Here is a 25446-nt window from a genome sequence, read left to right on the forward strand (position 1 = left end):
GTACCAGGAGCAACTTTTGCGAGGCTATTCACCTTCATTTGTACGGCTGCAATCCTACAATGGACAAAAGTCTGAGGGTGACTAAAATTGTAGGAGGCATGAATCCTACTGTTCCTGGAAATCACACAAGCTGTGCAACGGAAAATATGCATGTTTGAGGCAGTGAAAATGAGAATATGCAAAGAAACCATTAAGTACCCACTGCTTTTCCCAGCCATGATCCTTACAGAGCCTGGCACTTTTTCATCAGACAATGCATAGGCGAGGGTGGTAGAGCGCTTGCCAGTGCATGGCTACCAGACAGAGGGATGAACCGATCAAAGGGAACATGGAAACATGGTGTTCTTTTTTTTTTTTGTTCATAATATTTTATTAAATTTTTGATAAAAGAGAACATACAAAAAAGATCTCAGAAAAAGTACAAATAGATATCAAGTAAAACAATATGTAAGCAAATAAACATTATATATTATAAATAAGCATCAAGAATAATTGATAAAGTACCTATAATACTAAAATCATATCACTGTAAGAGAAATTAAAAGGGGACAAATTTACAAATATATATCTATAAATTTATAGAGCTACTAAAGTTAAGTGTTAAACCTATACATAAAAAAGTTAATACATATACTAGCACTTACTTAGCGATTTTAACATAGATAATTATCAATTGGTTTCCAAAACGTTTCATAATTCGGAGTATTATCAATGACACCTGATAACGTCAAATTAGCACCTCCCCTAGTATAAATTATCAAAACCCACCACGCATGGACTGATAATAATGGGGCCTTTTCCAATTAGTAGTAATTGGTTTTAAAGCTGCTGATATTAAGAAATCAAAAAGTTGGTTGCTGATTACAGAGATGTTGGTCAAGAGTGAAGAAGATTTACAAATTACTATAGAATATGATAAAGTGTCTGTGACATTCAATATTTGAGTAATGGCCTGACAAACTTAATTCCTGAACTTCGTGACAAAATGACAAGCATATAACATATTGTTAAGTATGAACACAGCCACAAGATTGAAGTAAAAGGAGCTGGTTTTATTACGTCCTGGTCCCTGCACTGCCAGCCTCAAACACAACGTTCTAAGACGAGCGCCCAACCAACATTCCATGGGCGAGAAGAACAATTAACAGGGGAAGGGGTGATGGAACATACCATTAAGGTATAACATTACAAAAGAGATTACAACACATCTCCCTCTGTAAGAGAAATTACAATGGTTCTAACACAGACCCTTGGGTATAAAAGATATACTTAAAGAACTCTAAGTTACATAGTCCTTATGCCAACTAGGTGGTTGGCACACCATGGTTCCTCTGGCCGCTTGAACATCCGGAAGACTAAAATCCTGGTTTCCTTCGCATACAGCCATTGGAACGCACACATCGGGGCAGGCACTTACAATGTCTATGCTCCATGTGCTTCCATCCTCCAGCACCACTGAATTACTGTTCACCCTCTGTACTCTTGCTGGTTTGGAGAAAGAGGACACTTTTGCACGTCCAATAACGGGTCTTTTGACTACTACCCATTGTCCAACTTGAAACTTCCTATCAGTGGTGCCCCACTTCTGGTCGTACCTGGTTTTGTAATCCATCTGGTGTAATTCCACTTTTTCTTTTACAGACTCCCTGTCCACCCACACCGGACTACCACCATTCAACCAGTTGGGGCTGAGCTTAGATCCAGGATTCCTCCCTTTGAGGGATACAAACGGAGATACTCCTGTCACAGCATTTGGAGAAGAATGATATGACCATAGAGTTTTTCTAATAGCTTCCTCTACAGGTTCCTGCATAGTAACAGCCATTTGAATAGAGTACTTCAACATCCTATTTGCCCTTTCCACCATACCATTAGCTTTAGGACAATAAAAAGGTGTTCTAATATGTGTGATGGCTAACTCTGACAAGAACTCTTTCATTGTATCCGACGTAAATTGAACACCATTATCTGTTACCAGGGTGCTTGGTATACCTTCTGTAGCAAACACTTCCTGTAAAAATTCCAACAAGTCTTTTGTGGTTATTGAAGCTACAAATTTGGTACAGATCCAATGAGAGTTCCTCTCAAAGACGTTCTTGAAGGCGTAATTATAAGTTGAGTCTGCGCTCCATTGATGTGCTTGGACAGCGCTTCGCTTCATGTGCTGTCAGCCATGAAATATTAATGAGCATCGACCGCAAGGCGATATTTGTGACTGGGAGGTCGGCGACTTTGCCGAAGTCTTCACAAAGTTTTTTTTATTGTGTGATTCAGAGGTAATATTGTGCCATATTCAAGTAAAGTTTACCTCTACTTCTTCGTGCACAAGTCAGTAAAGTAGACTTGATGGAAGTGTAATCGAATGATATCGGTGCGAAGTCTGTCAGCTGCTGTCAACTGTGTGAGACGCACGGTGTTCTGTCATCTCCGTAGTAAGGCTGAGGAGGGCGCCAACGCTTTCCGATCTATGGAAGGCGAAGTCTGTCAACTGCTGTCAGCCGTGTGAGGCGCCCAGTGATCTTTCATCTGCGTGGCAAGGCTGTGGAATGTGCGATCGCTTTTGATCCTTTCAAGGCGTTCTGTGAGGAAGTTGCGGCGCATGGGAGCAGAGAAAGCACCATTTCAGGCGGTGTTAGTACAGATGAAACCGTTTTAGCGCTGAATTTGGCTGCACGCTGATAGGCACAGCTGTAGCCTATTGGTTCTAGTTGAGGAAGGAAATATGTTGTCGTCCACGCTGACAGGCACAGCTTAAATCCAAGAAGCCTGTCAGGATTTTTCCGTAATATCACGCTGATAGACACAGCATTCTTAAACTTTCAAACTTTCAAGTTTCAGTTGCAAGTGAATGGTATTGCTGGGAGCTTGTATTGTATCAGATGTAAATTAATCCTGACCATTTTCTTTAATTCTGATGTATTATCCTGGAGAAGTCAAGTCCTGAAAAGAAAAAAAAAGGATTAATGTGCTATATTTTTTGTTTACACAAATGTTATGCAAATTGAGTTAGGGTATTATATGTAAATCGTTGTGGTTGGTATTTTTACAGTCACTGTGTCTGCTTATATACTTACATTTGGCACTTATTCCAGGCTCATTAAATGGCGACAGCAATGTCGATGTCACAACCACCTCCATTCCTAAATGATGATGGTGAACCTCTCACTCCGTGGAAAAATTGGGAAAGGATCTTTGAGTCCTATCTAATAGCTATTGGGGGCAACAGGTTTTCATCTGTAAGGAAACTGCATATTTTGTTACACAATTTAGGGAAGCACGCTAGAGAGATTTATGATAATTTACCCGAAATTGTTAGCGAAAGCGTCCCCTGTTAATTGTTCTTCTCGCCCATGGAATGTTGGTTGGGCGCTCGTCTTAGAACGTTGTGTTTGAGGCTGGCAGTGCAGGGACCAGGACGTAATAAAACCAGCTCCTTTTACTTCAATCTTGTGGCTGTGTTCATACTTAACAATTGGCGACGAGAGTGGGATAATTGTTAAGTATGAACACAGCCACAAGATTGAAGTAAAAGGAGCTGGTTTTATTACGTCCTGGTCCCTGCACTGCCAGCCTCAAACACAACATTCTAAGACGAGCGCCCAACCAACATTCCATGGGCGAGAAGAACAATTAACAGGGGAAGGGGTGATGGAACATACCATTAAGGTATAACATTACAAAAGAGATTACAACACATATGTCTTAACAAACCTGTGTTTAAAGAACGTTCCAATAAGTAGATGAATTTTAAAATGTTCCATTATATAATTTTAAGGGATCCAGAGACAATTAAAAAGTATAAAGAATTAGTTTGATATATAAAATACAGGCAACCAACCCAAGACAGTAGTCAACCACATTTTCCTTCATATATAAAAAGAAAATGACAAGTCTAATTCTTTATTCCAAAGCATAGAAAAGAAAATTGTTATTACCCCTATTAGAATTATAATTTTTTTTATATAACAATGACACTGCATGGGCCGAAGAAGCTATTGTTTGAAAATGCAATTCTAAATCAGAAGAAGCAATTAAAGAAAAGTCATTTGGGAATGAATCAAGAAGAGCGTTACATAACAATTCATATTTATATATATCTGACGGTTGCAAATTAAATCTTTGTTGTAATTCCTCAAAACTTAAAAAGGCATTATTATTGTAAATATCTTTTAAATAAAAAATACCACAATCAATCCATGATCGCTAACATTTGTGTGGCTAGCTAATTTTGATAACGGATTATGCCACAACGTTAGATTGAATGTATGTGAAATAGAACACTGGAAAACACAATCGAAATCATGTAATCTCAATTTTGTAGATTTCAACATTACTGATTTCTTTAACAAAGCATAAGAATTGGACATTGTCGGGCTGATTCGGATGTTGGTCAGAAGGTCTCCGAATCGGATTAGGGTTTGCAGTATCGGATGCGGAGTCCTTGTTTCTGACCGTTTCGTTCCCAGTTCCGAATGACCAAGTACGATGCCTCGAAACCGTTAGGGCTGACCGAATTGATTCCGAAATGCATTCGGACAGCCGAGCATTTCCGGTGCCTATTGGTACAGCTCTATGATTTCCAAGCGAGCGAGTATGATGACCGATTCAGACAGCCTTTCTGATTCGGTTTTTGCCCGGAACAAAACGGCTGCCGGAATCAGTCTTTGGAGGCCCATAGCAGGGCCTCTTCAGACAGGGCCCTCCGAATCGGGCCCGTAGGGGACCCCTTTCAAACCATGCACCATTGGGAACCTACCACACGGTGCAAGGTTTTCCACAACCACCGCTTTCTTTAAAGGGAGCCTGTGTTTACGTTCTGAACACAGGCTCCCATTGAAATCAAGGGGAGTCCGACCGAATCGGATCCGGATGCATACGGATGCATCGTACTCGTTCTGTCGGACTCCCCAATCCGAGTCATATGGAAAGTATTCCGGAACCAATTCGGTCGGTATGCTTTCCGAACGAGATCGGAATCAGGCCCTTTGAGTAAAGCAGGTAAAGTAAACAGTGATATTAAATTGTATTCAATGCAAAGCCATGAAGGTGAATTATTAGGTTTTATATGCTGAAACCATAAAGTAATTTGTTTTAAAGTAAACACTTTATGATAAACAAGGAAATCCAGTACACCAAACCCACCATTGCTTTTAGACAGTTTCAGTTTTTTATAACTTAACCGAGGAGATTTGTTATTCCAAATAAATTACAAAAATATTTGGCAATGGTCTTATAACATTTACGAGGGATTTGAATAGGTATCATTGAAAAAAAAGTAGAAAAGTTTTGGAACCATAATCATTTTAATTGCATCTAATCTTCCCCACCAAGACAAATGCAAAGTGGACACTTTTTGAAATGTATCCTTAAAATAAAGCAAAGTAGATTCAAAATTAAATGACAGACACTGTTTTATGGTGCTAACAAATAATATGCCTACACATTTAAGCTTATCTTTTTGCTAAACATTTTCTTTATTGGTAAGCATATCAGATGAGGAATGAACATTTAAAGGAAAAGATTCTGTTTTGTTAGTGTTAAGCTTATAACCTGAGATCTTCGAATGCATATCAATTAAACTCAATATTGGAGGATTGGAAGATTCTGGATTAGCAGTATAGAAGAGGATATCATCAGCATATGCTTACGTTTTAATTGAGGCTTTGTTTATCCGAAGGCCTTTGATTTCTACACAATTTCAAATAGCGATTAATAAGGGTTCAATTGCAAGAAGAAAAAGAAAAGGAGATAATGGGCAACCTTGCCTAGTTCCGTTATAAAGGAAAAATGTATGGGAAAGTCGACCATTATTAAAAAGTTTGGCAGACAGACTGGAGTATAAAGCTGAAATCATATGAGCAAACAATGTACCAAAATTAGAAGCAAACAAGATGTGAAAAAGGTATTGCCAATATATTTTATCAAAAGCCTTTTCCGCATCTAAGGACAGAACACCTGCTAGAAAAGGCAGTAATGATCCAGCATCAATTGCATGAAATTATAATCTAGTATTATTTGTCGAAAGCCTGTTTTTCATAAAGCCTGACTGGTCTAGATGTATAACATGAGGACGCACAAGAGCTAATCTAGTTGCAATAATTTTAGCATAAAGTTTACATTCTTTATTTATTAAAGAAATAGGGTGATAATTTGTAACCAAAGAAGGGTCTTTATCAGGTTTCAGGAGGTCAGTAATCAACGCTTCAGAGAACGGCCCGAAGTAGATCAAGTACTACTAAATTAAGAAAACTACAAAAGAAAATGCAATGAAAGGTGAGGTGAAAATTCCTTATAAAATTCCGCAGGCCTACCATCAGGGCTGGGAGATTTATGCAACTTCAGAGATTTAATTGCTAAAAGTATTTCATCTACAGTAATTGGAAGATTTAAAGGGTGATTACGATTCTCGTCCCGGAGATTGGTACCACCCACCTATATGGAAGTTAAATTGTATTGTTGTTTAATGTGTTTTTAAGTAGAGTTCTTACTACTGAATCTAGATATAAAGGACTGTTTTTTTGTAAAGAGTCATACTTTTAATGCATCGGGCCTGATTCACAAAGGTAAACTTAGATGTTTGGTCTAAACTTAGATCAAACATCTAAGTTTACGACTTTGGGAATTCACAAAGGGCATTTACAAGTAGTATCTTTAAGCCCTAATACTTCATGCATAGGTTTAGCTTGATTTGGGAGATTTGTGGTAGGGGTTGCTCAATTCTTAGCGCCTAATTACTTTGTTAATTTTTAAGTATTTCTTGGAAATGGTAGAGTGTAGAGTTGGGTCTTCCAAGTATTCTTTAGAGGGAATTGTGCAACCCTTCCACTGCGTTATTTGTCTTTGTATTTTGCGACACGGTGCTCTCAAAGACATTCTACCATGAATGGGATACCTGGGTTTGCACCAGTGGCCTGATTTGTGAAGGCGATCAACCCAAATATCCTCAAACTAATCCATAAGTGAAGCTAGTTTGGTGTCTTATTGTGGTTAATATGGACTAAGTTAGCATGTAATAATGTTTAGTGACTACTGTTGTAGGGATGAATGCTAAAGTTATTAGCTTTTTAATTTTATGACCAAATTGTAGGTTAGTTGCATACTCAATACTCAGAGTTGATTTTTTTAGGTACCCTCATGCACTCTGATTAAAGTGTCACCTCTGAATTGTAGTGTGTGTGTGTGTAGACTTTAAGGGCCTGATTATAAATTTGACCCGCAGGAGAACCGCCTGCCAAATAATTACTTTTTTTGTCATTGGGCTATTCCTTTACCGTTCTCACGGCGGTGCCTATAAAAAAGGCACCGCAATGGGAACCTCAAAGGAAGTTCAAGCACAGCATGGACTCAAAAGCCCATGGCATGCTGGAACTTCTATGCATGCACACAGGGAGGCACATGTTGAGGGGGCCCTGCAGGTACAGCCAGGGAACGGCCGTGCCACCACGAGTTTGGCGGTCCTCAGACCGCAAGACTCTTAATTAGGCCCTAAGTTTGGTTGAAATCATTTTCTGCTCAAAATCTATGATGATGTTTTGTGGATTATAGTTGTTAAATTGTTTTATATGTTTTAGCATTTTATTGTAAATTGTAGTTTGTCGTTAGGTAACACTGCATACACTGATGGCATGTTTATATTTTGATATTGACTATGCATTGTATATAGTGAACTGAATGGTGAAGGGCAGGGTTTAAAAAGGCCATCAATCATCCATGTGTTGCATTTCGTTAATGTTAGTAAATTGTGGTTGATAGCATAAAGTATTATTCCTTTATTGTTATTGAGGTTGTCCTATAGAAAAGGTGTATTTTGTGCTTGATTATTAGGTGTTGGGCTATTTTTCCATCTGCATATTTTTAGGGGTTATTGGTGTTACCCTGGCTCTTCTAAGTGTTCTGGCAATTAATCCTTTTAGGGTTGGTATGCCAGGGAGTTCATCTTTTGCTTGTCCTGGAATGTTCTGTATAATATATTTAAGTATCATTCTTGTTGGCTCTTGTGAGCTTGTAATGATCTTATTTGCATCCTGTAAAATATTTCTGACTTCTATTTCAGTGATTTTAGGAAAATAGTTATCTTCCTTAATGCTTTCAACCACTTAATTTGTAGTTGCAATCATGCCAAACCATGTGTTTGAATATTCTTTGGTTCAATTTGAGTTTGTTTTCTCACTGGTGGTGCTCTCCTCTATAATTTAATTTAAGCTTCCCTTTTTAGCATATGATTTATTTAGCTGTTTCTGACATTGTATCTGTGAGTTCTAGAGTATAGAAGATATGCATTCATTTTATGAAGAAACTGTGATTTTATATTTATTTTAACATGTTTACATTGTAGCTGTGCATTTTAACTCATCTTCTGAATGTTGCCTACATTTTATGTGTAGCCTTTTGCATGTCTGGTATTATTTTTGCCACAGTTTTCTTTGATGGTAGTCGGTTGAGAGGAAAGATTTGTTTGTTTAGTTGGTTTGTTAATGTAAAATTTAGTTACAGGTTTGTTTGTTTTATTTAATTCTTAAAATATATTAAAATGTTAAGTTATGTAGGTAAATAAGTGGAAAGAAGGATTGGGTAATCATTGAACTAGTGGAAAAATATTGTTGTGTTTTGGCATAAGAATGATAAAAGTTTAATATATTTTGAAAGTGTACTGTATACGGATAAAGGTCACGAATTGTTGAAATAATATATGAAATATTCATGTTGAAATGTATAAAGTAAAAGTGTGCATAATTTGGAAAATAAAAATATATTTTTAAAAAAAAATGTTACTTTCAGTTTAATTTTAGTTTTGTGTTTTGGTTACTTATACTTTCAATGTGGTCTTCTCTGAATATCAAGTAGTTCTGTGTCCATGTCTTTATATTCCTTCGCTTGTAGCATTGTTTTCTTTCTATAGTAATTTGGAAGAACAAATATGTGGCATAGTTTACTTATTTGTTATCTTAACATATGCCTATTTATTTATTAATTTGGTGGCTTTTATTTACTGTCAAACCAACTTTATTTGTTGTATTCAATGGTTTGTTGAAGTTTTGCAGTCTTCTTTTGTCCGTTTGCAGTCTGACAGATTGACGCTGTCCTGCTGGAAATCTTTTTTCAAAAGTACGGCCTCACAAAACAATGGAGAAGGACACATTGTGGACAGAGGCAATATTTGTTTCATTCGAATGCTCCTTTTCCAGACGATATTACTTGTTTGTTCCAAAGAAATGAAGTTCTAGATTTGGTACACAACATTTCTGACTGGAGGCATTTCTGATCTTTTCCCATTAGTCATAATGCTGCAGCCCAGAGACACCTGTACTTCAGGCGGAGAGAGGCAAGATGTTTAGGAACTAAGGCACAGAAAGATACTGGAGGGACTGTGAAACTACTCCAAAACATGTACTACGAGTAAAATCTCTAGTATTTATAAGGGAAGCATTAAAAATGGTACTGACTGGTAAAAGCCATATCTAAAATAGTTGGGGAAAGGAAGAAAAAGATAGGGAAGATCGGAAAAATGGAGGGTGAACTTATACAATTGGAGAACAAGGGGTCCATTACGTTGTCGGGCGGTTTGCCTCCGCCAGGCTGGCGGTGGCCACCGCCGGCCTGGCGGAGGCAAACCGCCCGACATCGCAAGCCCAAATCCCCCCGCCATATCAGGATGGCAGAGGGGAAGGCGGCGGTGAAAAACAGGTGGGTTATCACAACCTAATGAATAAGGATTTATGCTCTATAGATTACAACGCTGTCTGGAGTATGCTAAGAGAGTTAGCAAATCGCACTTCATATTCTCACTGGATGCCGAAAACATGTACAACTAAATTGAGTGTCACTTTATGCTGCCAGTTCTGAGACCTATTGGTGTGGGCTCGAGATTTCTGTCATGGATAAAACTCCTGTATGCAGTGCCAGAGAAAAGGGTGAAAGTTAATAGAACTGAGTCTACTGCACATTTTCTGAATTTTTGGTAGGCATATAGGAAGTAGAATGATCTGGTCCAAATCCTTCCTTTTCCCACTCTCCGATTGAGTCCCCACCCTGGCTCTGAAGATTCAGGTAGTGAAATGCTGTTTTTTAGACAGGACCCTGGAGCCAGTACTAAAAGGATTTGAGACAGTTATGCCTCTCTGGAGGTGGCTACGAACACTATGCATGAATGGCTTAGAGCAAGGCATTGCCCTCCCAGGTTTAGAAAAATATTTCTAGGCACCACAGTTAGTGGTGATAAATGAATAGGCATTCCCATCCCAACAGGAGCCCTCCATGGCCATTGATAGGTATGCAATGGTACGAAGGAGGTATGCGTATGCAAGGAAATTCGTACATGGATTTGGAGAGAATGTACGGAGGCCCTCAGCATCAGTAGTAAACATATGGAAAAAGGCCTCTAAAGTAATGGATGGGAAGTTAAACTTACGACAGAAACACTATTATGGTAACACTATTATGGTATAGTGCTGTTCTCAAGGAAGTGGCAGAGCTAGCGAGCTTTAAACAATGGGACACAACTGGAACTCTTAAAGTGGTAGACATTTTGGACACTGAAGAAAGGAAACCCTTTGCAGACAAATTTCTCCCCAACTCTACAGATAATTGCAGTTGAGAAATGCCACACAGATGTGCAAAAGGAACATCCATGACAGCTCCCTGCTGAAATAAAGAATGTTATCTTAAACACTTGTGGCTTCTGCAGCATCTAAAATATATAGGACCCAATTAACAATAGCCTTGTTGATTTAGGGCAGCTACAAACTAAACGGAACAAACTAAACTAAACTAACAAACTAAACGGAAAATAGATATATTTACAATGTATGATACTGAATGGGAGAAGGCATGCTAACTCCCCCAAGAAGTGGTGATAAAATCAGGGTTCAGGTTAAAATCGCTGAATATCCTGCACTGTACATGGGTGCAACTGGTTCAGTTTGGTAGAAGCAGGACTGAGGAATGGCTAAGGGTTTGAGAGGAGAGGAAACTTTCTTGTCACCAGATATCAACTTTCTGGGATAGGAGTAGGTCTCGTCTTTTGGAGGTAATGGAAATTATTGCCAAACGTGTGCCAAAGCTGGCATTAGTGGGGGCCTACGATGAAAGCAGTCCCTTAAACTATAGCAAAATGTTATTTAACATTGCCTGGCTGTAGCGAAGACAGACATTATTTTGTCAAGGGCGCACATCTAACATAGGGGTTGCAACATGTCATGAAAACATGAACTGAAGTTCGATGGCTCAAGAAACGGCGTAAAAAAGCAGATGGTGCTCAAAGAGGTTTGATATAATATGAGGCAGATGGGGGCAGGGGGTTCAGGAAATGTTGTAGATTAATGAGCTAATATGCTTGAACTGTTGAACCCAGGGACAATCTAAGAGCATGGTGGTAAATAGGTATAGAATGGGATGTTGTCTTAGGTAAAAGTGCTTGTGTTTTCACTGAGACAGATCAAGGACGCATAACTATCATTGTCTAAGTGGTATGACCTCTTCATGATGTTAAGTAACCAGACTGAAAACGTTTCGTTTCGTTCAAGATTCTGTTAAACTAAACCAACAAAGGAACTTTACAATAGTTTGCATTCCGTCCAGCTAGATGGGTTTGTACACGGACCTGAATATCTGATCTGAAACCCAAGTGAGGAGGGTATGGTTTTAGCTTTCTGAGAACCTGGAGTTGATAGGATGAAGATCTTTTTTGTTTGACAATGTGATGTGCTATGTTGAGTTGTTGCTGTATGATAAAGCTGAGCATAAAGAACCAGAGAGAGACAATACCTATAGTATGTGGCCAGCTGACCAGGACCACACAAAGTGGTTGAGGAATAGAAACTCCATTAATGGCACTCTTAGGACCATGTCAGCTAAGGCTGATTAAAGGACAAGGGGTTTTACTCCCAAGCTGTGGTCTTTACAGAGGGCAAGGGGACCCTCTGTGGTCAATCAGGCAAAGAAGAAGTCCTCTGTAAAGAGGAGGTCCAAATCAAGCAGACCATTTCATAGGTCAGGTAGTAAAGTGTCCAGAGAAGTGAACATTTACTAGGGGTCAGAGGAGCGACTGCCTGCTGGAGAGTTAAGGCTTATAGTTATCAGGGAAATGTAGCAGCTATGTGAACCTCACACAGATTCGTGGCTGACTAGAGTACAATGCAAGTTCTGGAACAGTCCACAACTGTCAGCCCTTCTTTAACCCTACTGAAAGTCTCCTAGCCAGTACTACTCCCCTCATGCATCACAATTGGGGCACTAGCGTATGGCTTTAAACTGTAGCCACCAATCTTCTGTGTCTTGAGTAACAATTTGAGTATAATCCGTACAGCAACATGTCTTGACCCCAGCTTGCCACATGGGGAGGATGTCAGAAATGTGTATCCTTCTAGTTGCAGGTGTATCTAGGTCTCAGGCGCACTCAGTCATGTGCTCTCAAATCTGTGGCTGCAGCTGGTGGGGTGTCTCTGTGAATAGCTATTTAAATAATAGAACCGAGAATCCTGTGCAAGAGTGTGATAAGGCACAATTATAAACAGTTCTATCACCAAAGGTGTTTACATGTAGAACACATGTCCAACAGAAATAATGTACTGCATTCAATTTTAACTGTTCTCATCATTTTTTCATATCTAGAATAAAACAGAGCCATTTTATGAATGACTGAAAAAAACATTAGCACAACTAAAAATAAGTAACAAAAGCCATGCTCTGTGTTTTTTATTTTGGATTTTATGCAAAACTCACAATTCTTGTATGTTTCTGTGACTCACTAATCTGAAGGGCAATGACCCACAAACCAGTCCAATCAGCAAAAGTAAACATATTTCATTAAGACAACTATTTGCTCACGTTTGGTAGCTATACCGACCGACACCGCAAACCTGAAAAAGTGCATGTTGTGATAGCACACCAACCATTACAACAATAGAGCAGATCATCATAACCCTCCATTGTCGGCATTGCATATACATAAGAGATTGAAATGTGAACAGAAAATAAAACCCGAAGAAAAGAGAAAGTCATGCTTTGGAAGATTGGTTGAACAGCATTTACTCTCAAATATCTACTTCACCTGTAAAATGCCAGTGACTGTCTCTTGAGTGCTGAAGGAAGCACATAATTCCATTTTTTAAATTGACTATTTTCTTGTAATTTTTAGACACAGCCATAAGACTAGAGACAATACTTATGGCCCAGTTTGCGTCGCTCTTTAAGTCATATTTGTGAAGCCACACAAATCCACTTTTTGTGGCTATGAGTGGCTCCAAAAATATGAAGTAACGCAACGCAGAGCAAATTGCTGCGTTGCATTATTCTGCCCTGGGTAGGCATTCCATGAGCTTTGCATGGGTGTTCCCACCCAACTCCCATGGTATTTTGACGCATTCCCAGATTTACATAACCTTGTAAACCTGGGAATGCGCAAAAAAGATATGCCTCTACAGGTGAGGTGTAACGAGGAGAAATATCTTTATTTCTCCTCATTTTTTCCTCTTTCTATGTGTGCTGCATTCTGCAGCACACATAGAAAGAGGAAAACGTTTCTCTAGATTGCTGTTGTGCAAGAAGGTACAGCGTCGTGAAAAAAAATCAATCCTGCCTACAACACATGCCCCGTACACGGACTCCTGCATTTTGTGGATTCCTGCATTTTGCGCCAGGCTGCCAATATGGCTCCTGCACAAGGGAAAAGGACAGGAATGCACCATATTGGATAAGTATGACACATTCCTGCCCTTTCTCTCTGAGACAGGGATGCAGCATGGTGACTTGCTGCACTGCCCTGTGCCACAAAGATCATGTATATATGGCCCTAAGCAACTTTTTTTCTAAAATAGGCATAAATTAGGACTCTTCCTACGTTACGCTTACATCTTTTCTTAAGTTAAACCTGTTGGGGGTATTGCTAAACTTCTCTTCCCAAACAGGCATATTGTAATACTGCACACAGAAAAAAGCCTCAAGTGTATGGAATTTACGAAAAGCATACAGTTGTTACTGTTTTCCTGTGTATAAAGTAGTGTATTTCATGCATTAAGTAAAATAGTCATTTTAGTGTTAAGGAATTTGACACCTTCTTTAAATAACTTCAAACATAATTTCTTCTCTTGCTTAAAACTAGTTTTCCCTGACATGTCCGTTCTTTCTTTACCCTTCCTCTGAAAACTCAGGTGATTTCTAATCCTTTCTTCAGCAGGTATGTCTGGGCCTTCCAGTTCCAGTTGCATTACAAGTTGGTTGGAATTTGGGGGCATATTGTCAAGGACCGGTGTTAAAATTATTGCTGTTTTAAAACGGCGATAATGGGCTTGATAATACGCCCTTGTTAATTCCCATAGAAGCCCATGTTAACATCAGAACATTTTCCTGCCGATAAAACAGCGATAAGTTTACACTGGTCCTTGATAATATGCCCCTTGGTGCGGAGGTACTAGTGGCAGGACTGCATTCCTGCACCAAATTCTGGCGATTATGACTTTTCCCACCAGAATGGGGAATAACCCAACGATCTAAGAAATATCTGGGCCTTTTCCCCGTTTCGGAGGGAGGAAAGATCAGTAGGCAGAAATTGTCATCAAAAGATCTGGTGAGCAGTGCGGTGGAGGCGCTGGGGTGCTGCGCAGGCTTAAGGCCTGTTGAGCATTTCCTGCTCCCTTTGAACTGTTGCAGGAGGTGGGCAGGGGCTAGAGAATTCAGTTGCCCATAGTCCTTGCCCCCCCAGCATCTGAAAACCTCTGGCATCGCCAGGGCTTGAATGATCAGTTCCGAAGTTTACAGGCCCAGAGACACTTGGGTCCTCATCTACAAGAAAATGTTGCAGCATGGCGCCGCAAGACATTTATCTGCGCCATGCTGTGTCATTTTTAAAGCACAGGGATGCGTTGTAGTAACAATATGACGCCTCCCAGTGCTTTCCCATGCGCTGGCGCACAATTCGATGACATGCGCCAGCGCAAGCACTCTTGCGCCATTTTGCAAGGCTGCCTGCGCTGCGGGGATGAACGTGTTTGTGCAGAAAGGGTCACCTTCTTCCACAATAACAACCAATAATGGCATTTTCCTCTTTCTATGCTTGCTGCAGAATGCAGCAAACATAAAAAGAGGAAAAAACGAGGAGAAATAAACGTATTTCTCCTCATTGCACCATTTGTAGGATTCTGACGCATTACAGTTTCAGAAAATGTTGTAAATCTGGGAATGCGTCAAGTTCCATGGGTGTTGCATGGGAACACCCACTCACCCAAGGAAAGTCCCCGTTTACGCAGAGTAATGTGTGAAAGGGGCCCATATTTACAAGGCCATGAAAAGTCACGCAGGGTGACTTTACAACGCCTTGTAAATATGGGCAAGACCATTGCGCCGCTGGTGCATTAAAAAGAGTGAAGCACCGGTGGCGCAATGGGCATGTAAATAAGCCCCTTGGAATTTTAAGTTGCGGTATTTAACTTGATATTATTGCTCTGGGTGAAATACACCAGGGGCTGTATTACACCAAGTGCCCTGGGGACGCAACGGGCATATGCGCCCTATTTGTGCGCCTCCGGGGCACTTCAGTATTACAGAATGGGCTGCAGACGCTTGTGTCGCCCCATTAATAATACTGAAAGCGCTGGCACACATACCGCACCAGCACTTTCGCAAGAGGGTGTTCCCTCATTTGCATGGGGTGCGTGTCCTTTGCAAATGGGGGAATCCCTTTGCCTCTGCGCTCACACTGCATTATAGACGTAGGCACAGAGGCAAAGAAGCTCTCCGGAGGCGAACTGACAGTGCGCCACCTAAAAATGGCGCACCCGCAGTGCACCCACTGATAGCAGCCCTCTGGAGGGGAGAAGGGGGGTCCATAGGACCCCCAGACATCCCCTTGCAGGTGGGTGCACTAGCTTATGGCAACACAGACCAGCTGCTTCATTGCCGCTTCGTATTTCACTTGAATGAGCTGCCCCCACAGCAGAACGGGTTTGCAGCTGACGTGGGGGCGGCGCATTCTATGTAATAGGGCGCACTTTCTCTGTTTGCGCCTGGCTCACCTGTTTTAAGGTGTGCTAGGGCGCAAACAGGGACAGTGCGCCTTATAGATAATAGGCTTGGCTGGTAATTAGGGCTTACATGAAGGAAATTTACTTATTAATGTATGTAAATATTCAAAAAGTTACACCTGACTTGGTGGGCAACACATTTGTTAAGGGTTTCCCTGATGAATCCTTTAACAGATCAGTGTGACTGCTCTCCAATGAAACTTGAAAGTATAATTTAAAATTTGTAAGTTATGCAGAAGTCAGTTACAACCCATTATTTCATGAACTTATGCCAGTTCTTGAACTTTTGTAAAGATGGTGTAACTTACTTAAGCTGTTACGACTTATTTAGAGGCGTAAATCAACTACCAGTCTGAAAATCTTTGTAAATTGGGCCCTGTCTTTCATTGTAAATCATTCTTCTCTCTTTGATCTTATGAAAACAAACACCGTCAGTAGTAACTGCATTGTGGAAAGGAGTAAAAATTCTGTATATATATCTGAGCTCATAAAATTGTTTCACGATTTAAATCACAATTATGACATCTAACACAGGAAAACATTGCTTTATAAAAACTCAACATACTGCACTGATTGAATTTTTCACCCCTGATACAGCCTCCCGCGACCTCCTAACCCAACACTTTCTTTCATCTGGTGATTGCTAATGCTGGTGTAAAGCTGGACATAGGCAAACATGTATATTTATGCTGTGTTGAAATGTTTTTGACACGCACTGGGCTAGTTGAACATCAAAGTTTTTCCATCTGTCAGTAGTAAGAAGTGATTGCATTTAATCCTAGTACTTCTTTAACCCTTTAATCCCCAGAGTGCCTCTAGTAAGTTTCAACCCTCAGGCAAGTAATAGAATCGCCCAACGTGCTAGTTTCACACATGAACATTTTAGAGTGAAGGTTTTGGAAGCCAGCCAACCAACAAAACACACATTTTGTTAGACGCCTTTGTGGGGCTTCACAGCTGTACCACACCAATCAAGAGAAACTTTTTTCGAGCAAACATTGTTAAATGTTGTGCATACACTGAGGCACTCTGCGTTTTGTTATATAAATTTTTTTTTAAATATAGATTACATTTGCAAATATTTGCATTGACCCTAGTACATACTTTTTAAAAATCACGTTTTCAAAGGCAAACAAAAATAAAAATAATTGTATGTGATTATTTCATTTCTGGAGCAGTATGAACAATACTGTAGTTTGTTCTAAAGATTTGCATATGTCTTTAGTTCACATTGCTCATTCTATCCTTTGCATATGAGCAGTTGATAATGGTCTAAAACTGCATAAAGAACTACATGTGTTTTTAACAAATTGAAAGCTCTGCTTTGTAACATATTCTGTAAAATATGAAAACATTATACAAATTTTACCTCATAACTTACAACGTTCTTACTTCTATATTATTGCATTTGTGGATATCAGATATACAATTAACATTTCTTGCACAGAATGTATTGATATATAGATGCATAAACCTCATATATGGAACAGTTTCTAAACTATAGTACTTTCTAAGATTAATATACACCTCTCCAACTTCAATGCACACTTCATATATTAGGTACAACTTCATGTGGTGATTATAAAATCAACTAATGCCCAGTAGTTTTAACAGAAGGGTATGTCACCTCTCTAAAACAAATCACGATTTGAGGTATACACTGTGTGTTTGACAGCGGGATATTTTTCATCTCAAAAACTAATTCCAAATTTCACTTAGACACAGTTCTTTTAACAGCGGTGCATCTTTTCAGGACAGGGGATATCTAATCAGTCTACAATTCTGTTGGTACATTTGTCACTGTTCCATCCCTTCACATTTTTCATATTTTCAGTCTTCTTCTACATTGATGGTTTACTTGTTCTGCATTATACGTAGTTTCTCATATATATTATTAATTTTTGTCCTGACTATCCAAGATGGTGGCACACTCTGTGTGTGTTTGAACTCAACCTGTATTGTGCCACTGCTATGCACCATGCCTTCTCTGCATCGCTACAGATATCCACAGGGACCCTGAATAACTGCCTGCTTTTACTGTTCCCTATTTTCTCATTCTGCATTTGCTCGGTCTTTTGCTGATTGGATGGTCTTTTTTTTGATGGTATACGTAGTTTCCCCATTAATATTTATGTTTTGCCCTGCTACTCCAAGATGGTGGCACACCCAGAACACTTAAAACTGGACCACAGTATGTCCCTCATTTATTTCTTCGGACAATGATTCTTCAGCATCTCTGCAGTCATAGATACATTGATGCTGAATACTTTATTCGTTTGACTTTCAGTGTGACTTTCAAGTATATAATTTATTGACATCTATACATGAGTCTTTTGTATTTTATAGCTTATCATGGCTACAAAGGTATAGTCTGACTGATCGGGGGCCTACTTCGTTCGATTGATGAACACTGGCAGATAGTACTTGATTTGACTTACATTCAACATGGTCCCTTTTATATGTGCTGTAGGTAAGGGGGAGCGTTATTATTTATCTACACAGATTCTCCATCTTTATGACGGATGGATACTCTATATAGATATTTCTTGACTCACTGTATAATTTATAGGTACTAGGAAGCATTTTTGTTAGAGGACTGTTTTCTGTTGATTGTTTGCATTTGGACTGTGGCATCATCAGAATTATTTGAGGTATCTCAACACATTGAGGGACCTATCTTGATTGACCTCATCTCCTCCTCAAGATTTGAGGATTTTTGGGACTAGGTGCCTATTCTAAAGCAATGGGTACAAATGGTGAAGCAATACATGCATAAGCTGCATATTGGGCACTCCTTTCTTTTGTTCATTAGGTTTCCATTTGGTGCTTTACTGGTTATATATATGTTTTTTTCTTGCAACTCCTCAATACCACAGCTACCATATAAATATTAACTGTAGAGTTTCGAGGCACAGAAAAGAAGAGTAAAAATCATATTTTAGGACGCTGGTGCCAAATTTTATAAGGTACCTCATAGAGGCCAAGCTATTGTTTCTGAAGTGCATTAGTGCAGGTATGCCATAACATAGTGTGTATTCCCATATGGAACATGCTGCACACTTTCTCAGTCTAGGCATTCACCTCAATACTTTTTGCAGTCCATAAAACTCTGATAATTTCACCTGCCAATCACCATCTTTCTTTAGAATTTGGGGTGGTGGTTAGGAGCCCATAGCATAGTAGTCATAACCGTATCAAGCATTATTATGACTAGCAGCTGTGATCAGGAGTGGGGTTGGATTGAGTCAGACGATGCTTAACAAAGTTTGATATGATATGAGGCAGATGGGGTAGGCCTTGGGGTGGGGGGCAGAAAATGTTGTAGAATATTGAGCATCTATATTTGTACTGTTACGAACAAGATGGATATTAAACCAAGGGACAAGGGAAATAGGTAGAGAATTTGATGTTGACCTAGGCAAAGGTGCTAGTGTTTTCACTACGGCAGATGAAGGACTTAATGACTTTCGTTGTACATGTGGTATGATCTTTTCATGATGGTATGTAACCTGACTGCAAAAGTTTCGTTTGGTTTAAGATTCTGTTAAATGAAACTGATAAAAGTGCTGAACTTGTTGCCACTTCCCTAATAGTCCTGTTCCTGGTTTGACGCTGCCTACATTTACAGGAGCAGGACACAGCAAATCAGTCCCTATTTTATGTCCTCTAACATCACTGAAATAGAAGGGCAACCAATGTAAAGATCCTGAACAATTAAGAGTATTGCCATCCCTACTTTTAATTTCACAAAAAGCACAATGAAAATAAAAGAAGGACTTGTTCACTCTCCTGGACGGTGTGCATGGTGCTCCACAGACAGGCTGATTGTAGAGTTGATGGATGGGCAACATCAGAGCTAGTAGTGAGAAAGATAAAGCTTGCTTCCCTCTCACACACCACCCTCCTAGTTCAGCCGTCCACAAATTTGGGGGACCGACACTTTAGTTTTTTTTTATCATTTAAGCTCTGATCATACTTCTGTAATGCCTGTTAATGTGCCAAGACACTGTCTGGGAGACGACTCAAAACTGTCCTGAGAGAATGCAATTCATACCATCAATCACCACATTGAAAGCAACAGAGTCTATGGAACACTACATGCCTCGTCTCAAAGACATACTGGGCCAGCGAAATGTTCACAGTTACCTTCCTGTCAGGCATTCTGAGCCCAGTGAGAGTGGGCTCAGAACACTGGTACATTTTCTTTGATGAAAACTTTGGCCCAACAATTGTGATTACCTCGTATGAATCTAGGACTCCCATGAGGAAAGGAGGGAACACCAGAGATGGAATTGGTAATCAGCCCTGATGCAATCAGTACTGCAGTCTCCTCTATAATCCAATGTGTGCATGTGTCACATGACAAGGCAGATTCTTTCCCTGGAGATGCGAGTCTTCCACCAATGAGACCATTACAAAGTCTTTTATATGACCCCTCGACTAACAATAATGAATGTAAAATTAATGTTAACTGAATTCATACTACTACTGCCCTCAGGTCAAAACTCGAGTCATAATATCAGGTTTTAACCCAGGGGCCTGGTTTGCAGAATGATGGCTAATGGAAGCATTTAAAATAAATGGCAAAAAACAAGGAAAAAAACCAAGAAGGAGACTTTACAATATTACTGGTCATTTATGACGAATAATTTATTACAGTTCATACAGTATTGTAAGAAAATCTAACCTTGGTTTCCAAGAATGTCATATAAAAATAAATACTGTGTACACAATTTACAAGTTTAACAATGCACTATGAGGATGCATGGGTATATGCAAATAACATAAGTACAACTTTACTTAGAGCTTGATGACAGAACATCTGGTATAAATATAACTTTGCGAAAAAATAGAAATGCTAGGTCAGGCCAGAATGTTAAGTGCAGCTTTAGAACATGATCAGAAACCTACAAAGATAGAGTTCTAATATTACAAGGTAAACTCATGGCCTTCACAAAATGGATGTGGCAATATGTTGTTTTGCAGCAACCACGGTGGCAAACTGAGTAAAAAAACAGGACATGTCTGTACACTTTTGTTACAAGGCATTTTACCCCCCCCCCCCCACCCCCCACCCCCTCCTCCCGGAAGCAGAGTGCACAGGGTTATATGTGTTTTCTTAAATGTTTCACTTCCTGGTCGGCCAAGCTCCTGTAAACCAGACCTAGAAAACTTTGGTTTAGAAAATCAGAGGCTACAAATACTATTTTAGGATATGTGTGCAATTTGCCATGATCCCGCACTCACATTCTGAAATACTAACGTACTAAATAAAAACACTGAAAATAATATTTGGCTTAGTGCAAAGGTTTGGCCATACAACGTGTCAGTCTTCGGGATATCTGACAGAATATGGTTTGACAATAGAGTTTGCTTTAGTCAGGTTGTGCATAATTTGACATGAATTTTCTTTGTTAGTGTGGTATTTATTAAACGTGTGCTGTATATCCATTGAGTTGCTTGTCGTATATCCATTGAGTTGCTTGTATCCCTGTCTCAAGGAAGGCCAACAGTGATTTTACATCAATAGAGTTAATAGAATGTAAATCATAGATGTGAAAAGTACAATTTCCTTTTAGTGCAAAATCCATTGATAACATGAACTCTTACATCATCATTGTCAAACATATGCAATCATTGACAACTTGAAATTACTAGATATAAAGATTTCCCAGAACAATGATAGCATGCTGCATAGGCTCCTTGTTAAATCTGATTCAACATTGCCCATTGTTTCGTGTGTTGGGAACATTTTGTTAGTTAAACTATTTTAATCCCCTTTTCAACTTTTTGTACAAGTTTTTTATAGTAACTTTGTGAGATTCTGAATTATTACACGTGCTTCTACTTGTGTTCCAGAACAATGTAAGAACTATTTTTCTAAGCAAGCACTAATTTCTATTTGCAAATTTGAACACAACTGTATTCTACATGTGATAGTATATTGTTTTAAAAAGAACGATGGAAGAAAAGCAGCAGTGTGCAGGAATTGGTAAATGGCCGATGTGAAGAATATACACAAGTCTGTGAATCTTCCAACAGATTCACTCCACAAATGTATATGTTCATGGGAATGTATATCCCTACAATGGACTACTCCGTGTGTTTCCCATACTGAATGTGGCACATTCAGAAGCTAGCTGGTAGTGATGAAGACATGGAAAAATATAATCCATTGCGAACAAAAAATATACAACTGAAACATACTCCCATATTTATTTTTAAATTTGTTGTGTGGCGCACATGCTGACACAGGGTCAAAACATATCAGCATGTGCGCTGCATCCCATTTATCCAGGCAATGGATTTTTAGCATCAGTGCACAGTCATGCAAATGAACACCTCCCTCCCGCACCGGCACAGTTGGTATTTCCATTGTGTTTATACCCTAGCCTTTGGAGTTTAATAAGTGGTCTTAAAATTGTGCCTCCATTGAGGAATCATGGTGGGAGACCAAACGGGATGGGGCAAGCCTCCAAGCAATTAACTCCTTCCATGCTCATGACGAGCTCAGCTCGTCATGCAGTACACTGCTCCTGTGCTGCTGACGAGCTGACCTTGTCATGAACAATGATAAATCTGACTTGTCAGCACCCAGCGGGAATTGCTGTAGCAGTCAAGGTGTTAAGGAACTGCACTTCTGCAGTGCAGACTGCATTACATGATTCCTAGCTGGTCCTTAACCCAGTAGATACCGAGATGGCCAAGAAGTGTTTTGAGTTGTTATGCAGAAAAAGGAGCTATACGTTTTTATGTTCAGAGTGGAGCGCAACACTGTGAAGAGGCCCTTAGGGTTAAACCATTGCACTGTATACTCTGCTCACTAGGTACCATGCATAGGTTTCAACTCTGTGGAAATATCTCTGGATATAGTCAATTCGACACTTACATATTGATATAATAATGAGGTTAATATTTGCAGGTGGGTTTTTAGTTTAGAAGAAAAATGTTAAAACAAATATGGTAATACATCTTTATCCACATCCAAAGGATCTAATTTTTAATTCAGGCCAGATGTCGTCCTCAAGAATGAGCCCTTGAAACATTTGAATGCAATGTAAAGCATTCTTAAATATGAATCACAAATATAAAAATATTTACAAAATAGGTTCATTGTGTTTTGCATGTGACTTACTAGAAGCACAAACATTAATTTAAAAAAACTGCTATGTTATTAAGAACCATAGGATCCAAATGCACATCATTACAGTTGTCATATGATGTTTTTGTCTTTCGGTCTTATTTATAGGAGATGTTGTGGAAAAAACTGCATCTGTTGTGTTTCTAGGTAATGCCAGGTTACAGATATGCCCTTCACAGCAAGATATGCAAATCTGAAAGAAAGCAGATGGTAATGGTAAGTATGACTTCATTGAGGGAAAATCATTCTGAATACATGATATTTGTGGGGATAAACATTTTCAGTCACACATAATACCAATAAAGTAAGTATTAAATATATATTGTATACATCTAGTACAGTGGTTCCCAAACATTTAAGAACCATGACCCACTTTAGAATGACAAACTTTTGCGACCCACTTATCTCTAATGGATATGAGGAAGGGCAATTCTTGAATCTAACTAAAGCTTCGTGTGGTAGTGCATTGTCTTTCACAGATAAGTACATTTTCCACTGAAACCTAACTTTGCACAGACACGCAGTTTTACTGATAAAACTATATAGCACACAAATGATAATATATGGAGATCGAGTTTTTGTGAATATTTATCATTTGTGCATCATCAAGTAAAGTTTATTGATTTGTTATGATCCTATTAGAATCTCTGTTTCTAGCACACTTCAATATTACAAAATAATGTGCTTCATATTTGCTTTCCTAACAGCTGAATAAATAAAGTTTATTTACAGGTATTTACATTTCGTTATGTTTTGCAAAAACAGGACTTCCCAAACCCTTTCTTCTCACATTGTCTGAACTCCAGCAAGATTATCAACATAATTCACTTTAAAAACTCCTCTCACCTTGCAGAGAAAGAAAACTAAACACCAATCCTGCAGTAATTTATTATAAGACATAGCCTGACATTTGACCTCTGTCTTCGAAGCAGTGGCAAATGTGACAAGCTAAACAAAGAATGTAAAGGCATCTTTATTTATTGCTCCCACTTTCCCGACTCACCAAAAATCAGGGCCACAGCCCGCAGTTTGGGAAACAGTAGTTTAGTATGATTTACAGTACAGAATCACTTAATTTACAGAAAATATTGCATTTTAATATGTGATATAAGTTATAATCCGTAGGAAAAGTTGAGCGTTCCTATCCACTTGCACAAATATTGACAGTGAAGGTAAGTAAATGTGGAGTTAGAATAGTAAATCTATACTTCCCTGTAAAAGTTAACCTTGAGAATATATTAGCAATCTAAAATAGCATGTATGCAGGCCCAGATTCACTAAGAATTTGCTTTGGGCTGATTACTTTTTTGATGCAGCATAACACAAAATCTACTTTGGTATTTTCTAAGCCACATAAAGCCTGATAGCGTAATCTTGCATTAGGTAGGCATTACATGGGTGGATCATGGGTGTTCCCATGCATCCATCCATGTATTCTGATGCAATGCCATATTTACAAAGACTTATAAACATGGGTTTGAACCAAAATGGTGCACCTACCGGAGGCTGGCATTACAAGAGAACTATCTTTATTTCTCTTTGTTAGTGCCTTTCTGTAGGTGTACTGTATTAGGCAGCACACATACAAAGAAGAGTAAGCCTCAAAGGATAGTTTTTGTGCAGAAGGCAAGAAAGAAGCCTAAGATCAGCAGTGTACACTGCTCGCAAGTAACATTGCCACTGGGTTGCAACCACAAAACTAATCAGCTTTAGGTTTGTGAACACATAAAAGAAGTGCAGAAATCATGAGTGTCATAAGCAACTACCTTTAGCATTAAGAGGTTGAGTGATGTTAACTTGTCATGGATGTATCACATGCGCACTATGGCATGAACGGATGAAGAGTGTCATGGATAGGATTGTGTGCTACCTCCAGGTGTAAAATATGTGATAAAGTACAACTAAGGGTAGTCTCTTGCTGCCCATGGCCAGTGAACCTTTTACCCAAACTGAAATGGGGGCAAAAGGTGTCTGTCCTTTCAATGTGTTTTGTGGGGGACATTTTTAATTGAAAAGCAAAATACCATAGTGAACAATGGTTTTCCCAACATTTATTATACTTCTTTTACTAAAAAGGATTTTCGTAAATAAATGGTCAGGGAGAAGTGAAAAGAGGATTTAAAAATCTACATTCAAACTATACATTCGTCATCATACCTAGCAATTCTACCATTATACTGAGACATTGGTGTCATAAATAATCCTTTCTCAATCAAAAAGTGATGCACCTCTATTTTCTCTTATTGCTCCTGGGAAGCTAGCTGCCTTTTCATGCATCTTTTCAGATTT

At 39.1% G+C, this 25446-nt stretch overlaps 1 protein-coding gene across 1 annotated transcript in view; it reads right to left on the reverse strand.

Moving 5' to 3' along the window:
- Positions 1-22640: 22640 nt before the first annotated feature.
- The window catches only part of LYPD6 (LY6/PLAUR domain containing 6), a 139992-nt gene continuing 137186 nt past the window's right edge, over positions 22641-25446 (reverse strand). The window contains exon 5 of the mRNA XM_078681760.1: positions 22641-23350. Coding sequence (XP_078537886.1) covers positions 23183-23350 — 168 coding nt within the window. The 3' untranslated portion in view covers positions 22641-23182. The remainder of the gene's footprint in view (positions 23351-25446) is intronic.

Source organism: Lissotriton helveticus, chromosome 3_1 (assembly GCF_964261635.1).
Source record: "Lissotriton helveticus chromosome 3_1, aLisHel1.1, whole genome shotgun sequence".
Taxonomy (NCBI): Eukaryota; Metazoa; Chordata; class Amphibia; order Caudata; family Salamandridae; genus Lissotriton; species Lissotriton helveticus.